The following is a 22,779-nucleotide window of genomic DNA, read 5'->3' on the forward strand; positions in this document are numbered from 1 at the left end:
CGCCTCCGCCTACCTTGGCTAGCCCTATCCCCCTCTATGGCCTTATCCATTGATGGGGACCAGCGATGCTGGTATAATCGTCTTTCCAGTTGGTTCACCCGACTGGGCCTCGACTTAGACCGGTTGCCTCCTTTTCAGTACAGCGTCGACGCTCCACCATCTCCCCTCTCCCCCACTGACCAGGAGGTCAACCGGCTCATTCAAGCGGATCTGCTTCAGCTCCATACCTGGCGGATATGGTTTCTTCACCCCGAGCTTCCTGTGAAGCTCGACTTCTACCGCCGACACTGCCTCCAGATCTCACAGGAGTGCTTCATCACACCTTCGGGTTACACACAGCTTCATCTACCACATGCGCTCCGGATCTCCATCGGTCAGTTTAGGGTTTCGTCACACCGACAGATCAAGAGCAAACGCACAGAGGGTATCCCACGAGAGGGCCGCCTTTGCCCACTTTGCGACTTGCAGGAGATCGAGTCGGAGGAGCACTTTGCTTTCAGATGTCCTATCTATTATGGCATTCGTGGCCGTTTAATGAGAGAATATTGGACTCTTAAAAATTTACATGAAGACCAGCTACCAAACCATATAAAGATAAAGTACGCATAAGGCATGAAAAATCCCTCTTAGTATTTTGCGGAGTAAAGAAGGAATTACTAGCATAAGCTTGCGCTGTGGATGTTCTAGTCGCATATGGGATTGCTTGTTGTCGCATGGCAACCCTTTGGAGGCGCACTTGGTATGCCAGGTTGAGCGACCTGTTTGGCCACCCCTTGGCTGTAGGACCTGACCTCTTTGGTCAGGTTCCTATGGCAACACACCGGGGCTAGATGAAGGGAAGGACAGACATGCTGGTTGGCCCCCTACAGGCTGTTCAATAGCCCTTATAGGACAAGGGGGTTAGCCCCTTATACAGCTGTGTGTCCAGACCTTCATATAGCAGACCTCGGCAGCCTATCTAGAGCAGGAGTCGGCCCACCTAGAGCATGCTAGTCGGCCCATACATAGCCCCCCCCCCAAAAAAAAGAAAACTTCTTGTATCATCTTACATTGGATGTTTTGCCCAACAATTTAGAGGGTTTTCCTGAGATCCCTTGCAGCCTCTCTCCCTCTTTTTAGTTCAGTTTGTGTGGTCAGTTCCATGGTATCAGAGCCTACGGTTGGCTAGAGACCCGAGACGTGGAGGGAGCCTACAGCCAGTAAATTGTGTGGAGATTCGGGCTCTTGTTTGGAGGTGTTCTTAAAAAGGAGTGTCCGAAGGTGTGGACTGATCAGGTGTCAAGGAAGGTGCATAGTCTTTGAGGGTGTTTCAAATTCGAAAAGAGGTGTTTTCGAAGGAAGGGATAACGAAGGTGTGAAGGTACCTAGGCCCCAAGCCTCTTCACTATCTTCTCTAGCCCTCTCCTCTCTTTCTCCATCAATCCCCTTCTCTACCTTCTTTCCCATCCGCCCTCTTTTCTCAGTTCGACTCTCTTCACTACATGGCTACCCTGGCTAAGTTGACGGTAGCAAGGTAAAAATTCCCGTATTAACCCAACTTCCCCCTAGACTGTCAATTGGATGGACTCAATTACTGAGTGTGGCGGGTCATGATGGAGGCTGTCCTGCAGTTGTATGATTTAGCAGACTTCATATTGGTGGGGGTGTCAGGCCTAATCCCCTTGCAGGAAATATAGGGATCCTGCAACAAGAGGAGGCAAAAGGCCACGTCTCACATTTGGGACCGTGTCAATGCGAGGGTAAGTCATTCACTTTCCTAAACTGTACTCAAGTCATTCATCGCGTGAAGCACATGCCGATGACCAATAGTATCTAGGAGCATTTGGCATCGGTATAAATCGAGCCTCTTCCATGATTCATGAAGAGGGCCTCTTTGGAAGCTCAAATAAGGTGGACCTGTTCTTGCTTTCACGAACAGGATTATGCTGAGGAGTGTAAGGAGTAGTGCATGAGTAAACAATGCCCTGTGAAGACAAAAATGCATCAAACTCCTTTGACATATACTCTCCCCCCCTATCTGTGTTGAGGGTGACAAGCTTGCATCCTAATTCATTCTCAATCATATTCAGCCACCTCTGAAAACATGAGAACACTTCAGATTTGGCTTTTAAGGCATATACCTAGCAATATCTTGTGAAGCCATCAATTAGAGTCATGAAATATTTGTATCCCCAATGGCATTTGTCCTCATTGGGCCACAGACATCACTGTGCACTAGCTGCAATTTCGTTTGTGAGAATTTTGGACAATTCTTTTGAAAAGGAAACCGATGCATCTTACCCAAAAGACAACCCTCACACACATGTTTGGAAACTGTGTGAGTTTGAGGTACATCATTTGCCATGCCTTGTGAATGTAACTTGACAAGAGCTCTATAATTGAGATGACCCATTCTCTCATGCCAAAGATGAGTTTCAGCAAGCTATGAATCTGAAATAGCAAATGCTTCAATAGAAAGTGCAGCTGAGTGATGATCAAGGTGATAAAGCCCCTTTTGCAAAGTGCCAGTGAGAACTATGGCATTGTCATCACGAAGATCATATATTAAGCATCTGTATCCATCAAATATCACTCTGAAACCTGAAGTGGCAATTGCTGAAATTGAAATCAAGTTGACTTCAATTCGAGGCACAAAAAGAACATTTGTCAAAGTAATAGGATGGCTTGAAATGGATGTGAGCTGCACATGTCCAATTCCTTTTACAGCATAGGAAGTATTATTAGCACATGTGACAGTCCCCCCTCGAGGTGCATTAGCTAAGGAATGAAACAACTGTCTGCAAGAAGTGACGTTCTTGTGGAAGCACTACTATCAAAATACTAAGACTGAGCATCATTAGCAGTAAAGAATGCATCAACTTTGGAGGGATCGAAAGAGCAATGACAGGCCATGCCCAATCATCCTGGAGAGCATGTGCATGTGAGGCATCAACTGGCTCATGGGATTCAATTGCATGTGAGGCAGTGACTGTCAATCCTGCTTTCTTTTTCTCCGAAGCAATGCGCTTCCTGCATTCTGAAATTTCATGCCCTGGCTTGCGACAATAGTTGCATCTTTTCTTCTTTGACTTATCTGCTGTATTTTGAGATGCATTGGAGGAATTGCCACTGTTTGGAATCCTTGCCTTTTCTTGTCTATTGTGAAGCAAATGCATGATCAAGAATAGTAGCTTGCCTATTAGCACGACTTTGCTCTTCCTGCAAAAGCAAAGTGACTAACTGGTCAAAGGAGTAGTGGTCTGGATTACCCATGGCAACTAGCCGAAGGGTTGTAGCAAACCCTTGATATGTATCTGGCAGCCCATTCAATGTGGTAGTGACAAGTTGAGAATTTGGCACCACCTCATCAATATTGGCAAGTATGCATCCATAGAGTCACTAACTGCAATTGCCTTCTTAAATATGCAACACGTGCCTCATTGCGAATCTGATAAAGAAAAGCCAATTTGTACTAAACATCCTTTGATGTCCTGCATGACCGGATGTGTGGAATAATGATTCTCTTGCATGATAAAGCAATACAGGAATGTGTATTTGCATCTCTTGCATCCCATCTTGTTTGTTCCAAAGTTGGAGGAGCAACAACAGGGGTGCTAGAGGATAAAGCATCAAGAGGAGCACCCTCTGCAGAGGGACCAGCAGTAGGGGCAGCCACTGTAGCATTGGCTTGCCTCAGATCAACCCCAGAAACGATATTCCAAAAATGCCTTGCAACAAGAATATGTTTCATGAGATAAGACCACATCAGATAGTTGGTGCCATTCAACTTATCATCTTCACGAAGAATGCCAAATAAATCATGATTGTTGCCAGCCATTGCAAATGGGACAAGTCAAAAAGCACTGACAAAGTGACCCAAAAGAGAGCCTCAAGGCTTGCAACTGCTAAAAATAGGACTTGCTGTCCAAATCTGAAAAAGCCCCAAAATAAGTTGTAATTTGCAAGTGTGATCAAATGGCCTGAAATTTTTTGCCAATTTCACTGCAAATCTGAAAGTATCGTGCAATCTGCCTACAATAGACCCAAAAGCCCCAATTTGTAGAGCAAAACTGAGCCAAAAATGGGGCAAATTCAGGAAAACCCCAAATTGTCTGTAACTCTGTAATCTACCTGCAAAATCGTAGCCTAAATGCAAAAGCCCCAAATGTCACCAAAAATTGCAGATTTACTGCAATGTCTGCTCCCAAAATCGAAGCCAAACAATGATTGTATGCACAGATGAGCCTGCGAATGAATCCTGCAACTACAAAACAGTACCGACGGAGCTGTACGGTCAAATCTGACACAAAAGTACGGCCTGTACGGACGGCCGTAAGAGACTGTACATACAGATTTCTCGCGTGCAGTACAGACTGTACGGACAGCGTACGAAGCTAACGCACCGTACGAAAATCCGTACTAACTGTACGGAGTCAAACGAACAGCGGGTCTGTGCGGGACGTCCGATAGCTGAGCTTGACAATGGAGCTGAAGTGCGGGAGCTGGAGCTGGAAGCAAGAAGCTAGGAGTAGGGAGCAGGTCCAGGAAGGAAGTGCTCTGATACCACTGTAGGCTCACGAAAGAAAAAGGATGCACAAAAGTGGAGCAAGAAGTAGAAGCCGTCACATCAACTAGAAAAATGAAAATGAAAGTACAAAGTACTATAAAAGAGAACCCTAGGACCTAGTGGTTTCCCACTATTGTTTGGACACCATGTGCTTCTCATAGTTTAGATCTTGCCATTGAGGACATGGCAAAGTTGCCTTGGGTTTCTCATATATTGTCTAAAGCTTTGAGCATGGTAAATTTTGTAACCAAAAGACCCAAGGTCTTGAGCATGTTCAGGGAAAATAGTGACCTCGACCTTTTAAAGCCCTCAAAGACACAGTTTACTTATATGTTCATAATGTTGGAGAGGCTTGTTCAAGTGCGGCATGGTTTGCTGCATACAGTTGTTTCCCGTGACTGGCAGCAATGGAGGGATAGGAATGAGCCCAAAGCAATTGGTTTCAGCCACATGGTCATGAGAGATGCATGGTGGGAGGAGGCTGCAGCTCTAATGAAGACAATGAACCCCATGTACAGCGTTCTCCGATTGACAAATATGGAGGGGAGCACCATTGGGCTTCTCTATGAGTTCATGGACAAAGTGGGGGAAGCCCTTGATGCGTGTACTCACCTATTTGCAGACAGGTATCCCGTACTCATGAGTCATCCTTTGAAGTTTAGCATTTTTCCAAATTCCAATTAGCAAAGTGGCATGCTTAGAATTCCTTTTAATCTATGTTTTCATTTTTTCTAAACATTATCGGTTTTGCCTTTGATTCATAATTTCGTATGAAGGATTGAAGACCTTAAGGAGATCTGGAACACGCGTTGGGATTGGTTTAATAGGCCAATCCATACTGTTGCTCATTTCCTTCATCCTCTATGGAGGAATGAGCAGCAATATCTCGATAGAGAATTGGTGGATGGGTGGTCAGCTTATATGAGCAAGATCGTGGGAGATGATGATGATCTGCTTTTCAAGTTGGAGGATGAGCGTCTTCTTTTCCGCAACCAAAGCGGTGTTTTTGGATCACACAATGCACAGAGAGAGGAGACTCAGCTAGCAGCAGTTTCTTGGTGGGAAAAATATGGCATTGAGGCACCCCACTTGGTAATACTTAACCCTAGAGGCAATACTTTCTTATTTCTTGAAAACATGTGGGTATAGCTCAGCAATTGGAAGCTGCCACTAAACTGTAAAGTCTGAGAATGTCTCTTGTTTTGTTTCAGAGACGCATAGCGATGCGAGTTCTCTCACAAGACTGTAGCTCTGCTGTAGCTCTGGACCTTGTGAGAGAAACTGGAGTACATGGGCCTTACTCCATACGAAGAAGAGGAACACATTGTCCACTGTGCAATTGGAGAGGTTGGTCTTTTGCCATTGCAATCTACGATTGCTCGAGCAAACGAACTACCCCATTGAGCCTCGGCAGGTGAACCCCTACAAAATCGACATCACAAAGTGCAAGGAGATGCCAGTGATTCCACCTGAGGAGAGGGATATCTATGCCATGTTGTACGAGGAGATCACGGCTTCATCTCACCGCACCCGATCCTCCCAGGCAGCTGGTGCCAGTACTTCAATTGCACCTGCATCTCATGAGGATGCTTTTTATGAGCCTTCTGGGAGTTCTAGGAGGCTGATGAGGACAAGGATTCGGTTAAGGAGGAAGATGCTGACATTGATGATCAGACTTGACTTTTGATTTGTGACTTTGTCACTTATTATTGATAGACAGTACTTTGGATTCCAGCTGTAGTTTGACCTTTTTACCTTCATGGTCCATCACCATGGAGGTCTTGGGAGGTTCATTGATGACTCTACTTTTTATTATTATCAGTATTCAGTATGTATGATCAGTATGATCAAGATTCAATTATCAATATGTATGATCATTCAATATGTATGTGTGAAGATGATCATTGAATACTCTAATATGTATAATGTATGATCTTTGATGACTAGCTTTTTGTATGATCAAGATTCAGTATGTATGGTCACTGGTGCTTATACTTGATATGTATGTTTTTTGTATCATGTCTGCACTATGGAGTCACTTACAACGTTTATTTGCACATTTTTGTATATGGCATGATGCATACCCTAGGTATGAATGCACATATTTTCACATTCCGAATGAAACCCATTTCATTCATTTTTCGAAACCCGTTTCATTGATTTTTCGAAACCCGTTTGAAACCTCCCGTTTCAGAAACTCCTGGCAACTATAATCAATATGACCGGGAGAAGATGGCCTACATCTAGCACACCTACAACAGCCGATTTTCAAATAGATGTCCTACTATAGCACTTCGGAGTGCCTTGCTGAGGGGCCTTGCAGATTTTGATACTTGCCCTTTGCATCTCGAGCACCTACACCTATTGCCTAGCCATCTGCATCAACCGCCTTGCACATTTCGGACCTAGGTGTGCATTTTGGAGTACTTCACGCCGTCGACCAACTGCTGCAACAATCTACAAAAGCACCTCTTCAACCACCTTGCACATGCGAGGGCTGCTACTGCATTTTGGAGTCCTAGACCAGCCGCCATACTTGTTGGTTCTTCGTCTGGTGCTACGAATTTGTTACCTCACTTTGCACACATGGAGCCTTGTTCTCATGGTGAAGACCAATCGGCACAAGCCTCAACTTGGGATGAGAAGAATGCCAAGGCACTAGCGCTTTTTGGTTTGAGGCTGGCTAACAATCTATTCATCATCTTGACCTCAATAGTTCAGCCAAGGAGACACTTGACAAGCTTGAGAATATTTTCGCCACATCTACTAGACCTGAGGAGCAGGCTTTATATTCTATATTGGATGATCTATCCCTCTCTGAGATGGTGGATGATGTTTAGTGCTAGTAATTGTTTTATGTTGAGTCAACAAAGGCTCTCAACCTTGAGTAGTCTCTCTAAAATGAATGTATATGGAGTCAATAAGGGTACTTTGCCCTGGGTTGTCCCCCAAAAATGATTGTATGGTTTCTCACTTTGGTTGATGGTCTTGACCACCCAGTTCAGAGTTCCAGTGATTGTGCTAAGACAATTCGTGCCAAGAGGGGGCTTCTTCGACAATACCTGTGACAAATTTCCGCAACAAAGATCCACGCTACGGATTCCTTCACTTGCTCCAACGGCACACCCACCTCCCTAGTAGATGATGTTACGTCCAGGAGTTGAGAGGGGGTATTGGAGGCCAGCATCTCTTGATGTACCATGGTTAGGATAGGTCATGAGTGAGGGCATTTGTTGTGGGTGTGTCTTCCCCCTTGTGAGGTTAGCATAATGTAAAGTGGGACAAAGGGCAGATCTGTCTATGTGGAGGTCCCATCAGGGTACTATCAGTCTGGGCCAGTGAGGCATAGTTCAACCCATGGATCGAGGCTCGATGGGGCATGTGGTCAGGCTGCCTCGGTCCTGCACTGCATGCGGATGTTCCAAAAGAGGTTACGTGGCTGCCCTAGGCCCATATGGGCTGCTTGTTGCCACATGGCAGCCTTTTGGAGGCGCACTTGGTAGGCCCGTTTGAAGGACATGTTTGGCCACCCCTTGGCTGTAGGACCTGACTAGCAAGCTAGGGCTAGATGCAAGGGAGGACTGACCTGTTGGTCGGCCCCCTACTAGTTGTTCAGTCGGCCGTATAGACCGGGGGGGGCATCCCCTTATATGGTTGTGACTCCAGTCCTTTATATGGCAAACCTGGGCGGCCCATCTAGGGCAAGAGTCGGCCCACCTAGACCATGCCAGTCGGCCCATATAGAGGAATTGGTCGGCCTGTATAGTCGGCAGACTGGGTGGTTGACGTGCCTATACGTAGCATAGTTACCAGGGAACGAGAATGTTTCGAAATTTCAAGTGTCGGAATGGGAACGTTCTGAGAAGGGGGAACTGGAACCAACACGCCACGTCATATGACACATCATCAATTCATATAAAAATATACAAATTATGAAAAGAAAATCACTTTTAGCAGCTCTAAACTTTCCATTTCAGCTTTAGTCATTTAAAGACACTCTTAGAATACTCAAAACTGAAATGTACATGTTTGCAATGTGAATAAAGCGTAGTAGACTGTAGAATACTATAGATCTGAGAGCATATAATATGCAAAGTACAGAAAACGGAGGCCATGCCTCGAGCCTGAAGGCCTCAATACAAAATAGGACTCCACACCCTCGAGCCAAGTACATGGTGTATAGAAAAAAAGAGAGTCAGCCCTAATGGTCTAAAGGTGGCATAGCAATGGAGGCCTCTCCCTCACCCTGCTGGACCTCATCATCTTGATCCTGGTCCTGGGCCTCATCATCGTCATGCTCAACAGCGTCCTCTGATACATCACTATCGGAGTCCTCGTCAGGTTCAAATCCAAGATGTGGTTCAGGAGTGCACTCTGCCCTGAACTTGTTAAGCAAATGCAAGTTTGCATTAACAAATACAACATCATTTGCCTTCTGAAACCCAAGCATGTTTCTCTTTTTGGATGCAATGTTTACAGAGAGTGTAGAAGGGAGTGGAGGGAAGGGAATTGAGAGAGTAGAAAGGAGTGGAGGGAAGGGGGTTGAGTTAGTGGAGAAAGAGAGAGAAGGGAGTGGAGAAAGGTAGGAGGAGGGAGAGATGGAGGGCTGAAGCAAGGAGGGAGGGTGGAGTAGTTGGAGGGCTCAAGCAAGGAGGTAGTGGAGGCTAGAGCAGCAAAGGGGGGCACCGAGAATGGCACAAGAAGATGAGGCAGGTGGAAGACACGTCGCACGGTGCTTGTCGAGACTTTTAGCCAGGCCAAAACCCGAAACATCGGGATTAGGGCTGGAACGCATTCCGGAAACGCCAGAACAACATTCTTTGGTAACATGTCCCCAAGGCAGGTTCCAGACGCGTTTCGAACGATCCCTGGGCCTCTCCTTTTTGGAACGGCATTCCAAGTGTTCCGGATGCCAGAACGCCATTCCTTGGTAACTATGATACGTAGGCCCCCCCCTTCACTTCTTGTATCACATTCCATTTAATATTGCTCGTCCTCCTGCATTTATGGAGTTTGTGCAAGCAATGGGAGATGCAAGACCATCGTTTAAGCCTCTATCTTCAGAGACACTATGCACTCGAGACGTGCATGCAGAGTGGTTTGAGGTAGAGAAGGAGCTTCAGCCTATTAAGGGCAGCATGGAAGAGATACGGATGCACTGTCATGTCTGATGGGTGGTCAGATAAAAAAGAGAAAGCCTCTTATAAAGATCCTTGCCTCATGTTGTGTTACTACTGTGTTTTTGAGGTCCATAGATGCAAGCAATGACTCTCATACAGGTGATTATATGTATGGTCATATTAAGAAGGCCATTGAGGATGTGGGACCTCAAAATGTAGTTCAAGTAATCATTGACAATGCTAGCAATTGTCAACGCATGGGTGCACTAATAGAGAGTGAGTATAGCCACAGTTTTTGGACACCTTGTGCAGCACACGGTTTGGATCTCCTTATTGAGGATATAGGCAAGCTGCCATGGGTAGCCACGGTTGTTGATAAGACACGAGCTCTGGTGACTTTCATTACCCGAACACATCAAGCCCTTGCTATTTTCAGGGAGCACAACACATTGGAGATTCTGAAGCCCTCCAAAACTCGCTTTGCCTATCTCTTCATTATCTTGGCACGCTTGGTAAAAGTGAATGACAATTTGTGACACATGGTTGCCAGTGAGGAATGGATAGGATGGGATAAGTCCAACAAACCAAAGGCAAGGGCCTTTGAGGACATCATATTTGATGGAGACTTTTGGCATGCACGTGAGGAAATCATTAGCATTGTAAACCCCATCTTTATTACCCTTCGCCTCACTAACAAAGAGGGCTGCACTATAGGATTGGTGTATGAGTTCATGGAGAAGGTTGGAGAGGCAATGAAAAGCTGCACTTGGGTGCAGATAGACAGGTGCATCTAAGTAACAAGTTTTAGCTTTTGCATTTTGTCCTTTCCATTTCAAATTTGTAGTCTCTATAATCGTGAGGTTTCCTTTTACTTAGAATTTCAGATCTTGGATATATTTCAGATCTTGGATATATGGGAGAGTAGATGGAATAAATTTCATAGGCCAATCCATGCAGTAGCCCGTATTTTGCACCCTCTATGGAGGAGGGAGGACCAAAGTGATTGTCATAGGGATGGACCAAGTTCCTAGAGAGAGCATTCCCTGATGCAACTCAGTAGAACTCCATGGAGGGTGAACTCCTCGTGTTAAGAAACTCCTTTGGGGAGTTTGGTACAACTCGTGCATGCATCAAGGAGGCCCATTTGAGGCATGTTTCATGGTGGGAAAAGTATGACAAGAGCACTCCGGCCTTGAGGCTGCTTGCCATTAGAGTACTCTCACAGGACTACTCATCTAGTGCTTGCGAGAGGAACTAGAGTGTATTCTCCCTTTACACACCAAGAAAAGAAATAGACTATCCACTGCTCAACTTGAGAGGTAAGTAATCAAATTTACAGCAAGATTGAAATCTGAAAATTTGAAAGTTGCGTTGAACTTTGAAGCATGACTGCTATAATTTTTGTGGTAGGCTTGTGTATGTCCATGAAAACTTGCGTCTCCTTCGACAAATGAAGCCTTAAGACTCAAGGTCCAATTGAGGTGAACCCAGATAAAATACGTGTGGATGTCCCTGAGGACGACGGTGATTTGTTCCACCCCAGACATGAGGATGATGATGTGTATTCCTTTCTCGCTAGGCAGTGAGGAGCGAGAATTGTTACTGCGAGCCACACGATCACATACCCGTGGGCGACAAGGAGCTACAGAAGGAGAGGAGGCTGCATCTACTTCTCTTGCAGTTGCACCTACTCCTTCCTCTTCTTCCTCTTTTGCTTCTTCTTTAGATACATCATCTTCTTCAGATTCCGATGCTGAAGATGATGACATTGAGGGTGCTGAATCTCAGCCAGCTGAGGATCTTGAAGAGTAGAATCAGTAGATAGGAGAATGTAGCTAGCTGCTAGTATCTTCTAGCTAGTTACTAGTTAGTACTTCCAAGTTTCAATTTATGCTTTCTGGCATCTGAGTCCTAACTTATAATTGGTTTCAAATTGATGTCTAAACTTTCAACACTTAAACTTGAATATTTACTATGTAGGATGGTTGACAATTGTGTGCTAAATGATAAATCTGAATTCTGATTAATCATTAATGGCTGGCTCTAGGCTGGCTGGCTGCTACTCGTTTATGGATAATGTGTATACATTTTGATTTTAAATGACAATTGTCTAATGAAAACTTTAGTGATAAATTTGATGGCTAAATTTTAATGGCTAGTTGCTATTCTACATGCTTATGGTAAGATTACTGGTATTTCTACATGTTTATGGTAGGTATTTCTACCTGTTTAATGGTTGGCTGCTATTCTACATGTTTATGATAGGTATTACTAGTATTTCTACATGCTTATCATCATTTTAGCATTCCAGATATATGTGGGACATATTTGAGGCATTTTTGGCACTAGAGAGTACAACCAGAAGTTTCAAAAAAACCTCACTTTTCTTAAAACGTTTCTCGTTTCTACGTTTCGAAACATTTCTTGTGACTATGTTTCAGTTCAGTTTGTGTGGTTTGGTTTTCTCTCTCCTTTCTGTTCAGTCTCCGCTGCACTTTCACATGTTCTGGCACATAAGGAGAAAATCATGCTTCACTTTATGTAGGGTGATCAGCCATGGGTGTATATGATGCCGCACTTGCCTTGCGTCTGTCCACGGATGCTTTTGGTCACTAGCAGTTATATTTATGGCAGCCTTAAGGGCTGTCCTTTTGCAGGCAGATTGCCTTCCTTGGTCAGAGGTCTTTGCACTTCCTTTGGCCGTACAAGAGCCCCCTCGCTCTTATTTTATTTGGTTGAAAGGCATATGCCTTGTGGATGATGTGTGGATGCTGATGGCATGGTGTTATGTTCCCCTGCTGCAATCAGGAAGTTGGAGCTCAGCAGCATTATAGACCTCTTTGGCACATATTGTCACAGATGCTTCGTGTATTTCAGCTAGTACCACGTATTGAGATTATAGACCCCTTCAAAGACTAGGTCCTTCAATCGAATGATCCTGCAAATGTCACAGCTGCAACCTTGTACAAGGTTTTGCTGCTTCCACCTTCGGTTTCTGTTCATGCTATCGAATTTGATCTACGACTCGTACTTCTCAATGGTAGAGAAAAAGGTTAAGACAAATTTGGAATTGCAAACTCTCTTCATCAAAAGCTTTTCTTTTGGTGAGTTCTACTTGGGATCCTACCTTTCGGACAGATTTTTGCGCACAAACACATTGCTCCAGATATTAGTCACTGATATCTGTCTTTGTGGGAGCCAATACCTTATCTTTCTTGGCATTGCATCTGAGACTCATGGCTTCTTGTTTTTTCTGCAACGAGTCCAGGCACACTTCTCTGATGCTTGCTTTGCTAAACTTTTCTAGTTGTTTGGGATTCACCTGTCTCCCAAGCGTATGATCTTTTCTTTACATGGGTATGCTATGGCGCGCCATGGACTCTATGGTAAGGATCGAAACCTTAGGGTCTTTGGTGATCCATCCCTTGCCAAGTATCCCTTCTTCTGGGCATTTGCGGCAATCGCTCCTTAACTGTCTGCATGCTCGGGATCTGGACTATCCTGCTTACTTATCATACAATGAGACTTTCTAAATTGGGAATTTGTAGCAGCATATCCCCCCCTCGGGGAATGCTTCTTGTAATATAATAGCACATGGATTTTACCGAAAAAAGATTGATTGTGTATGTGTGTGGGTGGGTGGGTAGCCGGGGGGGAGGGGATTTCAAACTATAAAGTAAAGATAAACTACTACCCCCTCCGCTAAAAGCTTTGATTTACAGGTTAAATGAAAAACACACCACAAGATGAATGCATAAATGAAAATCATTTATTACCTTTGAGATCGCAAGTTTGTAGTAGATATCAGACTTCACCCAATCCTTCTTTTCTGTATAAACCCATCCTAAAAGTGCGTATGCTTCCTCTTTTTCAGGTTGCTCTTTGATGGCTTTTCTGTTCAAAAAGTTTCCCAAAAGAAACAATGCCATGTAAAACATGTTAGACATCACTCTATTCAGGCTAATCATCCACATTAACAAATTGCTAACTATAAATGAGGATGATTGCACAATACTTCCTAAAATAAGATGCATAAAACAGAACATTTGCAACATTTTAGCTAGTTCAGCATGTGGCTGTAAAAGGCTATAAGCTTTTAAGAAACACGGTTAACTATGCTCTTCAGTTTTGGCATTTTCCTTAACTAACTTCGAACAACCTCACGAGTGAGCCTAGAGTTTGTCAACAAAAGAAAGTTCTTAACATTGACTCACAAAAGTGGAAACATTATGACCTCGCAAACATTCAAAACTCAACAAACCAAAACTTCTAGCTCTGCATACTTACTCCAGTAATTGGATTGCCTCTCTGGACTTTCCAGAAGTAAAACATCTACCAGCCACCTGCAAAACAAGAAGTTTTGACAGAAGGTGAACAAGTAGGACATTTATAGTCTCAAATTCAAAGAATCGTATTTTTTATATTTTTTCTTTGCAAAAAAGAGACTTCTATTAAGTATTAAAGAAAACCATTAGAGCAAGCTCCATACAAGAATACGGGATACACCATGCAATGCATGAAAAGCTCAAGAGCCAAAAAGAAAGGATTGGGGCTGATAGTGCCATCTCAATCCAGTAGCAACCTCCAAGAAAAAGGGAGAACCCCTCCAAACTCGAAGAAATACAGTCCTCCTAGAAGAGGCTGCCCGTGAAGGGCCCTGCATGCTAGCCCATATGGCTATCAAAGTGTGAACCGTGTCACTCCAAATACCCATGAACACCTGTGATGGGTGTATCTGGGTGTCATCCAAGGCCTCTGTGCATGTGGCTCTCCAAATGTGCCAAGAGGAAATGCTAGCCAAAATCTCCCAAGAGGTGTCCACTGAAACATGTGAAGCTCTGAAAGGAATATGTGGTACATCCTGAAGAGAGCAAGGCTCTATCACCTGTCGGCGGATCGAGAGTGCCCAAGAAGAAGGCTCACCCTCATAAAACACCTGGGGCCCAGTAAGGGATAACCATGCGACCGAGCCCCAAGTCATGAAGAAAGGGAAAGTATGAAAAATGTTGAGTATCCGAGCAACTCCTTTCCAAACAATCCTCCCTTGATTGCAGTCCCAAAGGCAGAGTCGCACTAACTCCTCTGTAGAATGACAGCGAGGGCAAGTGGGATCAACCCCAAATCGTGATCTCCACAGGTTCACTGCAATCCCTCCATTAATAGAAAGCCAAAAGAAAAGAGTGATCTTTCTATTTCTGAGGGATTTCCAGAGCCTCCTCCAAAATTCCTACGCAAATCTACGATGATGAAGAAGCTATCCCAATGGGGGGCTCTGGAGGGAATCCAACCTCTACTCCTCAGCTGAAATCTCCTCGCATTACCAACTGTGAAACGAAAGAAGGGAATCCCGCTCTCTCGGTGCCCATGATATATCCACTCCCACTCTCCTGGGTCCCACTGCAAGCACCTGATAGGTGCACCTCCACATAACCACAACCTCCAAGATCCCAGGGCCAAGAGCAGGGGGTCGAGGTCTAAGTACCACTCTAAGCCCGCTCCATGGTCCACAAAACCAGCAATCCTGACACATTGAAAGGCAACCTCTAGAAGAATATCATCCATGGATCTAGAGAGTATACCTCCATCCCCAACGTCAAAGACCAAAGCATCTTCCCCAAGACCTCGAAGAGCGATCACCTGTAAAGGAACTGCTGTCCTCGAAAAAGCTCCCATCCAAGTGGTGGAAGTAATAGGCATCTCAACTGTCCATTCCACCGGGATGGCCGCATCTATCTGCTGAATCCTGCATGCTACTCCTCTGAGGTGACTCACGGACTATAGCCTCCGATCCTCAGGTAGCCTGATAAAAGCCTTCCAAGTGCCTACTGTGTAGGCAGGGCCTCTCTCTCATCTAGACCACTGCATGTAATGGGAAGTGCCCAGTGCTCTGCATGCTCATCAAGTATACTATCGTTCCAAATGACCGGCTGCCTATGAATCTCTTCAAGGGTAGAGGACGAAACTCTTCGGAGAGTGTTCCTGAAGCTCCCCCAAGCTTTGAGAATGGCAGTCATGAGAGGAGAGGCAGTAGACCTAAGAGAGGCGGAAGTAAAAATCCAGCGAGGGCTGTCCACCCAATCATCTCCCAAGGAAGGTGGGCAAGCCTGAATGCGTCCAAAAAAGAAATCCTTCCAAGGTTCCTGCCCAGGCATGAGTCCCCTCACCACCACCTTACAAAGCAATGCCCTGCACTGCAAGTCCGGGTCAATGATATTAAGGTCCCCTTCCCATGTAGGGAGAATAATGGTCTCCCAGGCCACCCTCGCTACAACATCTGCCGTGCCATCAAGTCTACTCCATTAAAAATTTTTGACTGTTCTAATGAGCTGAGTGATGCGATCCTTAGACCGGCATCAACAAGAACACACAAACCAGGCAGTGGCCAAGAGAACCTAATTCACTACCATCCAAGTGGTGGAAGTAATAGGCATCTAAACTGTCCATTCCACCGGGATGGCCGCATTTATCTGCTGAATCCTGCGTGCTACCCCTCTGAGGTGACTCACGGACTATAGCCTCTGATCCTCAGGTAGCCTGATAAAAGCCTTCCAAGTGCCTACTGTGTAGGCGGGGCCTCTCTCTCATCTAGACCACTGAATATAATGGGAAGTGCCCAGTGCTCTGCATGCTCATCAAGTATACTGTCGTTCCAAATGACCGGTTGCCTATCAATCTCTTCAAGAGTAGAGGGCGAAACTCTTCGAAGAGTGTTCCTGAAGCTCCCCCAAGCTTTGAGAATGGCAGTCATGAGAGGAGAGGCAGCAGACCTAAGAGAGTCGGAAGTAAAAATCCAGCGAGGGCTGTCCACCCAATCATCTCCCAAGGAAGGTGGGCAAGCCTGAATGCGTCCAAAAAAGAAATCCTTCCAAGGTTCCTGCCCAGGCATGAGTCCCCTCACCACCACCTTACAAAGCAATGCCCTACACTGCAAGTCCGGGTCAATGATATTAAGGTCCCCTTCCCTCGCCAGGAAGAGGGGGAAATCTCTCCTACCAAACCTCTCGCCAATAACTGAAAGAAACCGGTGATAAACTGAGGGGAGACCAGGGAACCTAATGAAAACAGAAACTCCCTGCTTGTCCTCTTCAACTGGGTCAAAGCCCAGTTGAAAGGGAAACAAAAAAATCCTCGGATAGCCTAGAAATAGAAACCCGGCTTGTAGCAGATCGCTCCTAACGCCCGGGGAATCTAGGCACACCTGAAAGAAACCTTGTCCCAACAAACGAACATCCTTAAGGTGGGGGGCGAGCTCCTAGGGAAGCGCCGCAAGCATCCAATCTCTAGCTTGTGACCTAGAGGGGTGGGAGCCATGGATGCGTGCGAAGAGAGTCGTGGAACACTCATGCTCCATATCCTTTTGCAACTGCTGCAGCTTGTCTTTTGAGAAAGTGACGGTTCTCGCGGCCAGTGTGTGCAGTAATAGATTGACTAAATGGGAACCCATTCGTCAATCGAGGTGGGATAGGCCAATTCAAACACAAAAAAGAACTCCGTCAGCTTTCCTGAAGCCCAGCAGACCCCTAAAAGAGAATAGGGGTACTCCAAATGAAGGAAGAGGGTGAAAGGAAGGTGGGAGAGAGGGGAGTGAGCAAGGAGAGGAGTCGTCAGCAAAGAGAAAGGGGGGGCAGCAAGAGGAGAGGAGGAAGGGAGAGGAGGGGAGGATAGAGGAGAGGAGTGGAGGAGAAGGGGGGGGGGACCCAAAGAAAGAGCGGGGGGGGCGGAGGGGGCTGTGCAGGCAGCAGCACGGGGGGGGAAGAGGGGGGGGGCGCGGGCAGGCAGGCAGCAACGCGGGGGACGAGCTGGCAGCAGCGCGGGAGGTAGAGAAGGGGAGAGAGGGAGGGGAGGCGGGGGGAGCAGCAGGTAGGGGGGAGGGGAGGGAGGAGGCAGCCCACGGGGGAGGAGGCAGCGCGCAGGGGAGGAGCTCGCAGCAGCGCGGGGGGGCTGCAGCAGCGCAGGAGGTAGAGAAGGGGAGAGAGGGCGGGAGGCGGGGGGGGCAGCAGGTAGGGGGGAGGGGAGGGAGGAGGCAGCAAGGAGGGGAAGGAGGGGGCAGCAAGGAGGGGAGCAGGAAGAAGGAGGGCAGCAGGAGGAGCGGGGAGGGAATCGCAATTTTTTACACATACATGATAAACATTTATTTTTTCCCGTTTCAAATTTTGGCACCAGTCACACAAAACAATTTCCAAATTCTTAAATTATGCAGTACCTTCAAGTTTTGATTTCAAGACAATTACGTGTGCCCATTTCATAAATAGATGAGCTCATGATCTCCTTAGAATATGTAGGTCGAATTTTAAAAGAATGGTTTTAGCGACTTGGGTATCAGAGTCGAGCTGTTTAAAAAATTGACATTTCAAACCCAATTTTGAATTTCCTTCCCAAAGAAACTTTCCTTAAGACACCAAAAGGGTATTGCATCCTATTGAAATCACCCCCCCCAAAAAAGCATCCTGCAGCAAAAGCAAAAGTACTCTCAAAAGATGTACACATGCCAATAAAACCAGAAGCATCGGAAAATGGACAGTTTAATGAAACAGCAATTGCCCACCTTGAGAAGTCCCTCATAGGTGCTGCTCATACCCAATGTCCAATTGGGATCCCTTAGTAATTTCGAACTCATAAAGATAGCCAATAACCTTGGGTGATGCAGCAATAGACCCTGCAAGCCCAAAGAGTTGCATAAAATAACAAAACAGAGCGACAAAGGCAAAGCCAAACCAAGGCCATGCCAAAACAATTATCTCAAGCAGGCAAATGATAAGAAGTATGTAAATTGGACCACATAAACAAGATCTTGAAAATCTTCTCCACTACCAATAGCAGACATGAACAGTATGATTTGAAAGGAAATAACTTCAGACCTTAAGGGCAATTTCAAAACGTGGTTTGAAAATTTTGCAGCTCAAGAAGGCTCACCAGCACAATCACTTCTTAACAAACTACATACGTCCATTTGTATAACTTACTAGAGTGTTGATAACTTAACAAAAGCACCAGTGCCACCACATAGCTTTCAGACAGCAGAATCGCTAGTTCCCCACTACAATAACCAGCCTTATTTTTTAACTAGAGACTCTGAAAACAGGAGCACATTTCACTTGATAGTAGAAGCATGGTATCTTGAAAATAACCATCTCATCTCAGTCAGCAAAAGCTGCAGCCAAGCTCCCCGTCATGCTCCCCTAGCTCCCTCCTCTCAGCCCTCTCCCAACCCCTCAGCTCCTTCAGCTCCCTCCCTCCCTCTTCCCTGTTTCCTGCTCCAAATTCTAGTTGCAAGAAGCACTGTTGTTTTCCAGGGCAGGGCCAGAATTCGAGACAGCTGCTGCTCCAAATTCATCTTCAGCGTTGCCTGCTCCATTCAAAATCAACTCCTGCTCCACCAATTGCGCAGACATCAGCAAGTTCCAGTTCCAGCATTTGTGCAGACAAGAGCTCCATTCCGGGGTCTAGAATCTGTGCCAACAAAAAGGCTCATTCATATTTTAAAGAATCAGTTCCGACTGCTTGAACAGAATGCTGCACTCCAAATCGTATGCTCTTGCTTCATTTTTGCCTGGAACAAGCTCAACTTTCAAGGCCAGGGAAGGAGAAAGCTACAGCCTCAGTTTGGAACTCATCATCTTCAAAAACGTGCTTCAAAGCTCCATTTCCGAGGTATATTTGTAGCCAGTTTCTACTACAAGAAGGAGCCTTCATCTGATCCATGTTCTTGCCTTCTTCATCTTCATTTTTGGAAGCTCTCAGAGAAGCTCCTCCGTCAACCCCTACCTCTCCCTCTCAGCTTTACCCTCTCCAGCTCCTCCCTCTCCCTCTCAGCCCCTTTCTCTCTGCCTCTCAGCCCCCCCTTCCCCTTCCTCAGACCCTCTCTCTCTCCCTCTCAGCCCCTTTCTCTCCCCCTCTCAGCCTCCCAGCCCCCTTCTCCCTCTCAGACTCTCACCGTCCTTTCAGCCTCTTAGCCCCTTCCCATACCCTTAGCTTCTATAGGTTCCCTGCTCTTCCTTCTACCTTCTCTACTTCTCTAGCCTTCATCTGATCCATGTTCTTGCCTTCTTCATCTTCATTTTTGGAAGCTCTCAAAGAAGCTCCTCCGTCAACCCCTACCTCTCCCTCTCGGCTTTACCCTCTCCAGCTCCTCCCTCTCCCTCTCAGCCCCTTTCTCTCTGCCTCTCAGCCCCCCCTTCCCCTTCCTCAGACCCTCTCTCTCTCCCTCTCAGCCCCTTTCTCTCCCCCTCTCAGCCTCCCAGCCCCCTTCTCCCTCTCAGACTCTCACCGTCCTTTCAGCCTCTTAGCCCCTTCCCATACCCTTAGCTTCTATAGGCTCCCTGCTCTTCCTTCTACCTTCTCTACTTCTCTAGCCTATCAAAACGACAGAGAATTCTCATTTGTGTTAGAGTCGGCCTCCCGATTTCAAATTGTTGAATGGATCCCATTCAAGCAATCCTCGACCACTTCCACCAGCCACGAAAACAATCATTTTTTCAAAAGACACGCTGCTGCAACCCAAGAAGGATGTGGAGGTTGAAAGCTCTACCACTCTCTTTGCACACATCCACAAGTCCTACCCTTCTAGGTCACAAGCTAGGGACAGGATGTTTTTGGCTTTATCATTAGACCTCACCCAAATATTCGTTTATTGGGATGAGGTTTTTTCAAGTGGTTTATAGCTCTCCAAAGGCCGTTGGCACAGTATTACATGCTAATCCTTTGACACTTGGTTCCCATAGGATTTTTCTCATCCCCTTCAATTTTGGATTTGATCCAGTAGAGGAGGACAAACAGGTTATTTCACTCTTTATCACTTCTTACCACAATTGGAGCATTGTTTGGGTAGGTCACAAAGATCCCTCCCCTCCTAGTTTGCCTCCTTCCACAACGGAAGCAATTAGGTCATTCCAGATGATCACATTATGCTTCACCGACCAGATGGCTCTCTATTTCAGCAAAGAGCCGAGATCCTAACATTCTAGATGACCACATTATGCTCCAGCCATCAGATGGCTCTCTGTTTCAGCAGAGAGCCGTAATAGCGGGTAGACAGGATTGGTGCCGGATCTCTACGACCTTTGGGATTTCGCTAGAGATTTCCCAAAGAAGAAAAGGCCCAAGAAAGCTTCGGGTGCATCCCCCCCCCCCCAAGTCCTTGCTACACCAACTACTCGTCTTGCACCGGCTCTCCATGATGGGTTGGAGTTAGAATTGCTGCTCCTCCTCCACTTACACATCAGGAGGGTACTTTTCTTGCCACACTTCACTTATCTAGGCAAGAACATCCCAATTTTAGTCATGGCTTGTGATACCCTTGAGCTTGTTCAAGTTGCGTCCAGCGATTCCCTAGGCCCAGTTCTATATTGATGATTGGGCATTGGATAGAGGCGGTTTAGTACGCATCGCATCAGGGGTTCTCGCATCACATCATTTTCCGGTGGTTATGGTGATTTCACTGACTCATTTGAGATGTCGTTCTTCCCCCGAATATCCAACCCATTGATACAAATGATGTTTCCTCCACATTTACACCATACATGACGGGTGGATGTTCTACAAAGAACCATGTGTGTTCTTTTTCAGTTATGAGTCTTATGACCAACCAACCTTGTTACACGCTGCCCATGATTTCAAAGTTGGCAGACACAAGGGTGTACAAGGCACCCTCAAGAAACTAGAAGTGAAGTTTTTCTAGCCTCATCTTCGCAATGACATCTGAAAGTTGCCTAGTCTCCTCCAACCCCTTGAGATTTTTGACCAACACTTTGAGCAGATCAACATCGACTTTATCACAGACCTTCCACCCTCCATTGGTTCCAAGAACAAGATGTGCCAAACCATTGTGGAAAGGTTTAGCAAGTTTGTCATGTTGATTCCGTGTAAAAACATGATTGACACATAGGACAACACCAAGTTGTTTCTTTGTTATGTGCAGCATTCAGACAGCCATTGTGTCCAATAGACACTCCAAGTTTACTAGTTTGTTTTGGAGGGCTCTGTTTGAAAATTTGGATACAAGCTTAGTTTTTCCAATAACTTTCATCCTCAATCTAATGGTAAGTCTTTTCTGTCCACTCCTTTTCTATACCCTCTTTTAGCCTATATCTACTTCCTTTTTTAGCCATCCACCCTTTACTTTCTTCCTGTTCAAGCTCTGTTTCTTTCCTCTCTCTCCAATCACGCTTTATAGGTACTCAGTAACTACAACGAAGACTTACATAAACAAAAGGCACAAGCAGGATTTGGGTCAGGATGACCCTGGGCATGTTTCTTTGGAAGCTCAGTTAGTTTATGATGTGATGCATGAGGGCTTTGATGATACACGCAAGGATTGGAAGGACCATGCTCACACTGTTGGAATAATGGGGGAAGTAGAGGAAGTGGCTGCTCTTTTATTTAGAGATTGGAATGACTTGGGCTGCAGTGACAGCAAGCCGTACTCTCTTTCCTGAAGAGGAAGTGGCTTCTCTTTTATCTTCTCCACAGACATTAGTTTCATCTCAGGGCTGGGGGGCCGGATCCTGAAGTTGCAAACTTGATCTTTTGGGTTCTTACATGTAAATACTTTGTAAATATGCTGTCATACATAAGGTTTCTTACTCTTAATGTACAGGGTCTATGTGATCCCAGGAAATGGAAGTTGGTTTGGGGATACCTGCATCAATTGCAGCCTGACATATTTGCATTGCAAGAGCATAATCAGCATATGTGTGCTGGTCATCATCGGCATTTTTCCAGTTATATGATATTTTCTATGCAGGAGAACATTCTTTTTCAAGTGTGGTTTTCCTAGTGAAACATGAGTTACAGCCAGTGGTTGCTTTAAATGATAGTCAAGGTAGATGGCTGATCATCCAATGTCTTATACAAGGAGAAGTCGTTGAATTTGCATCGGTCTATGCGCCACAATCTTCTCGCAACAGAGGTTCATTTGGGCTGATATGCAAAGTTATCCCTGGAAACAACATGCTTTCATTTGTAGAAATTTTAATTATGCTCCTTAATCAGGTGACAATACTTCAAGACACACACACATGTTAGCCTCTAAGCTTCAGTACTGGTCTACTTTATTGACTCAGCTCCCTCTTATTGATCTCTGGAAAGAATCACAGCCTATGCTGCCTAGTTACA

The 22,779-nt window shown here is 45.6% G+C and overlaps 1 protein-coding gene and 1 pseudogene across 5 annotated transcripts in view; one reads left to right on the top strand and one right to left on the bottom strand.

Moving 5' to 3' along the window:
- Positions 1 to 22,779, bottom strand: part of LOC147882185 (ALBINO3-like protein 2, chloroplastic) — a 134,273-nt gene that overhangs the window by 20,435 nt on the left and 91,059 nt on the right. For all 5 annotated transcript variants that reach the window (XM_087401814.1, XM_087401813.1, XM_087401815.1 and 2 more), the window contains 3 exons: positions 18,212 to 18,322; positions 13,954 to 14,009; positions 13,443 to 13,560 (listed from right to left, as the gene is read on the bottom strand). In XM_087401814.1, the coding sequence (XP_087257940.1) occupies positions 13,443 to 13,560; positions 13,954 to 14,009; positions 18,212 to 18,322 (285 nt within the window). The remainder of the gene's footprint in view (positions 1 to 13,442; positions 13,561 to 13,953; positions 14,010 to 18,211; positions 18,323 to 22,779) is intronic.
- LOC147882186 (uncharacterized) lies at positions 4,778 to 6,233 on the top strand (annotated as a pseudogene).

This window comes from Dipteris shenzhenensis, chromosome 30, assembly GCF_047967505.1.
Source record: "Dipteris shenzhenensis isolate YYH24624 ecotype China chromosome 30, Dip_SZ_1.0, whole genome shotgun sequence".
NCBI lineage: Eukaryota > Viridiplantae > Streptophyta > Polypodiopsida > Gleicheniales > Dipteridaceae > Dipteris > Dipteris shenzhenensis.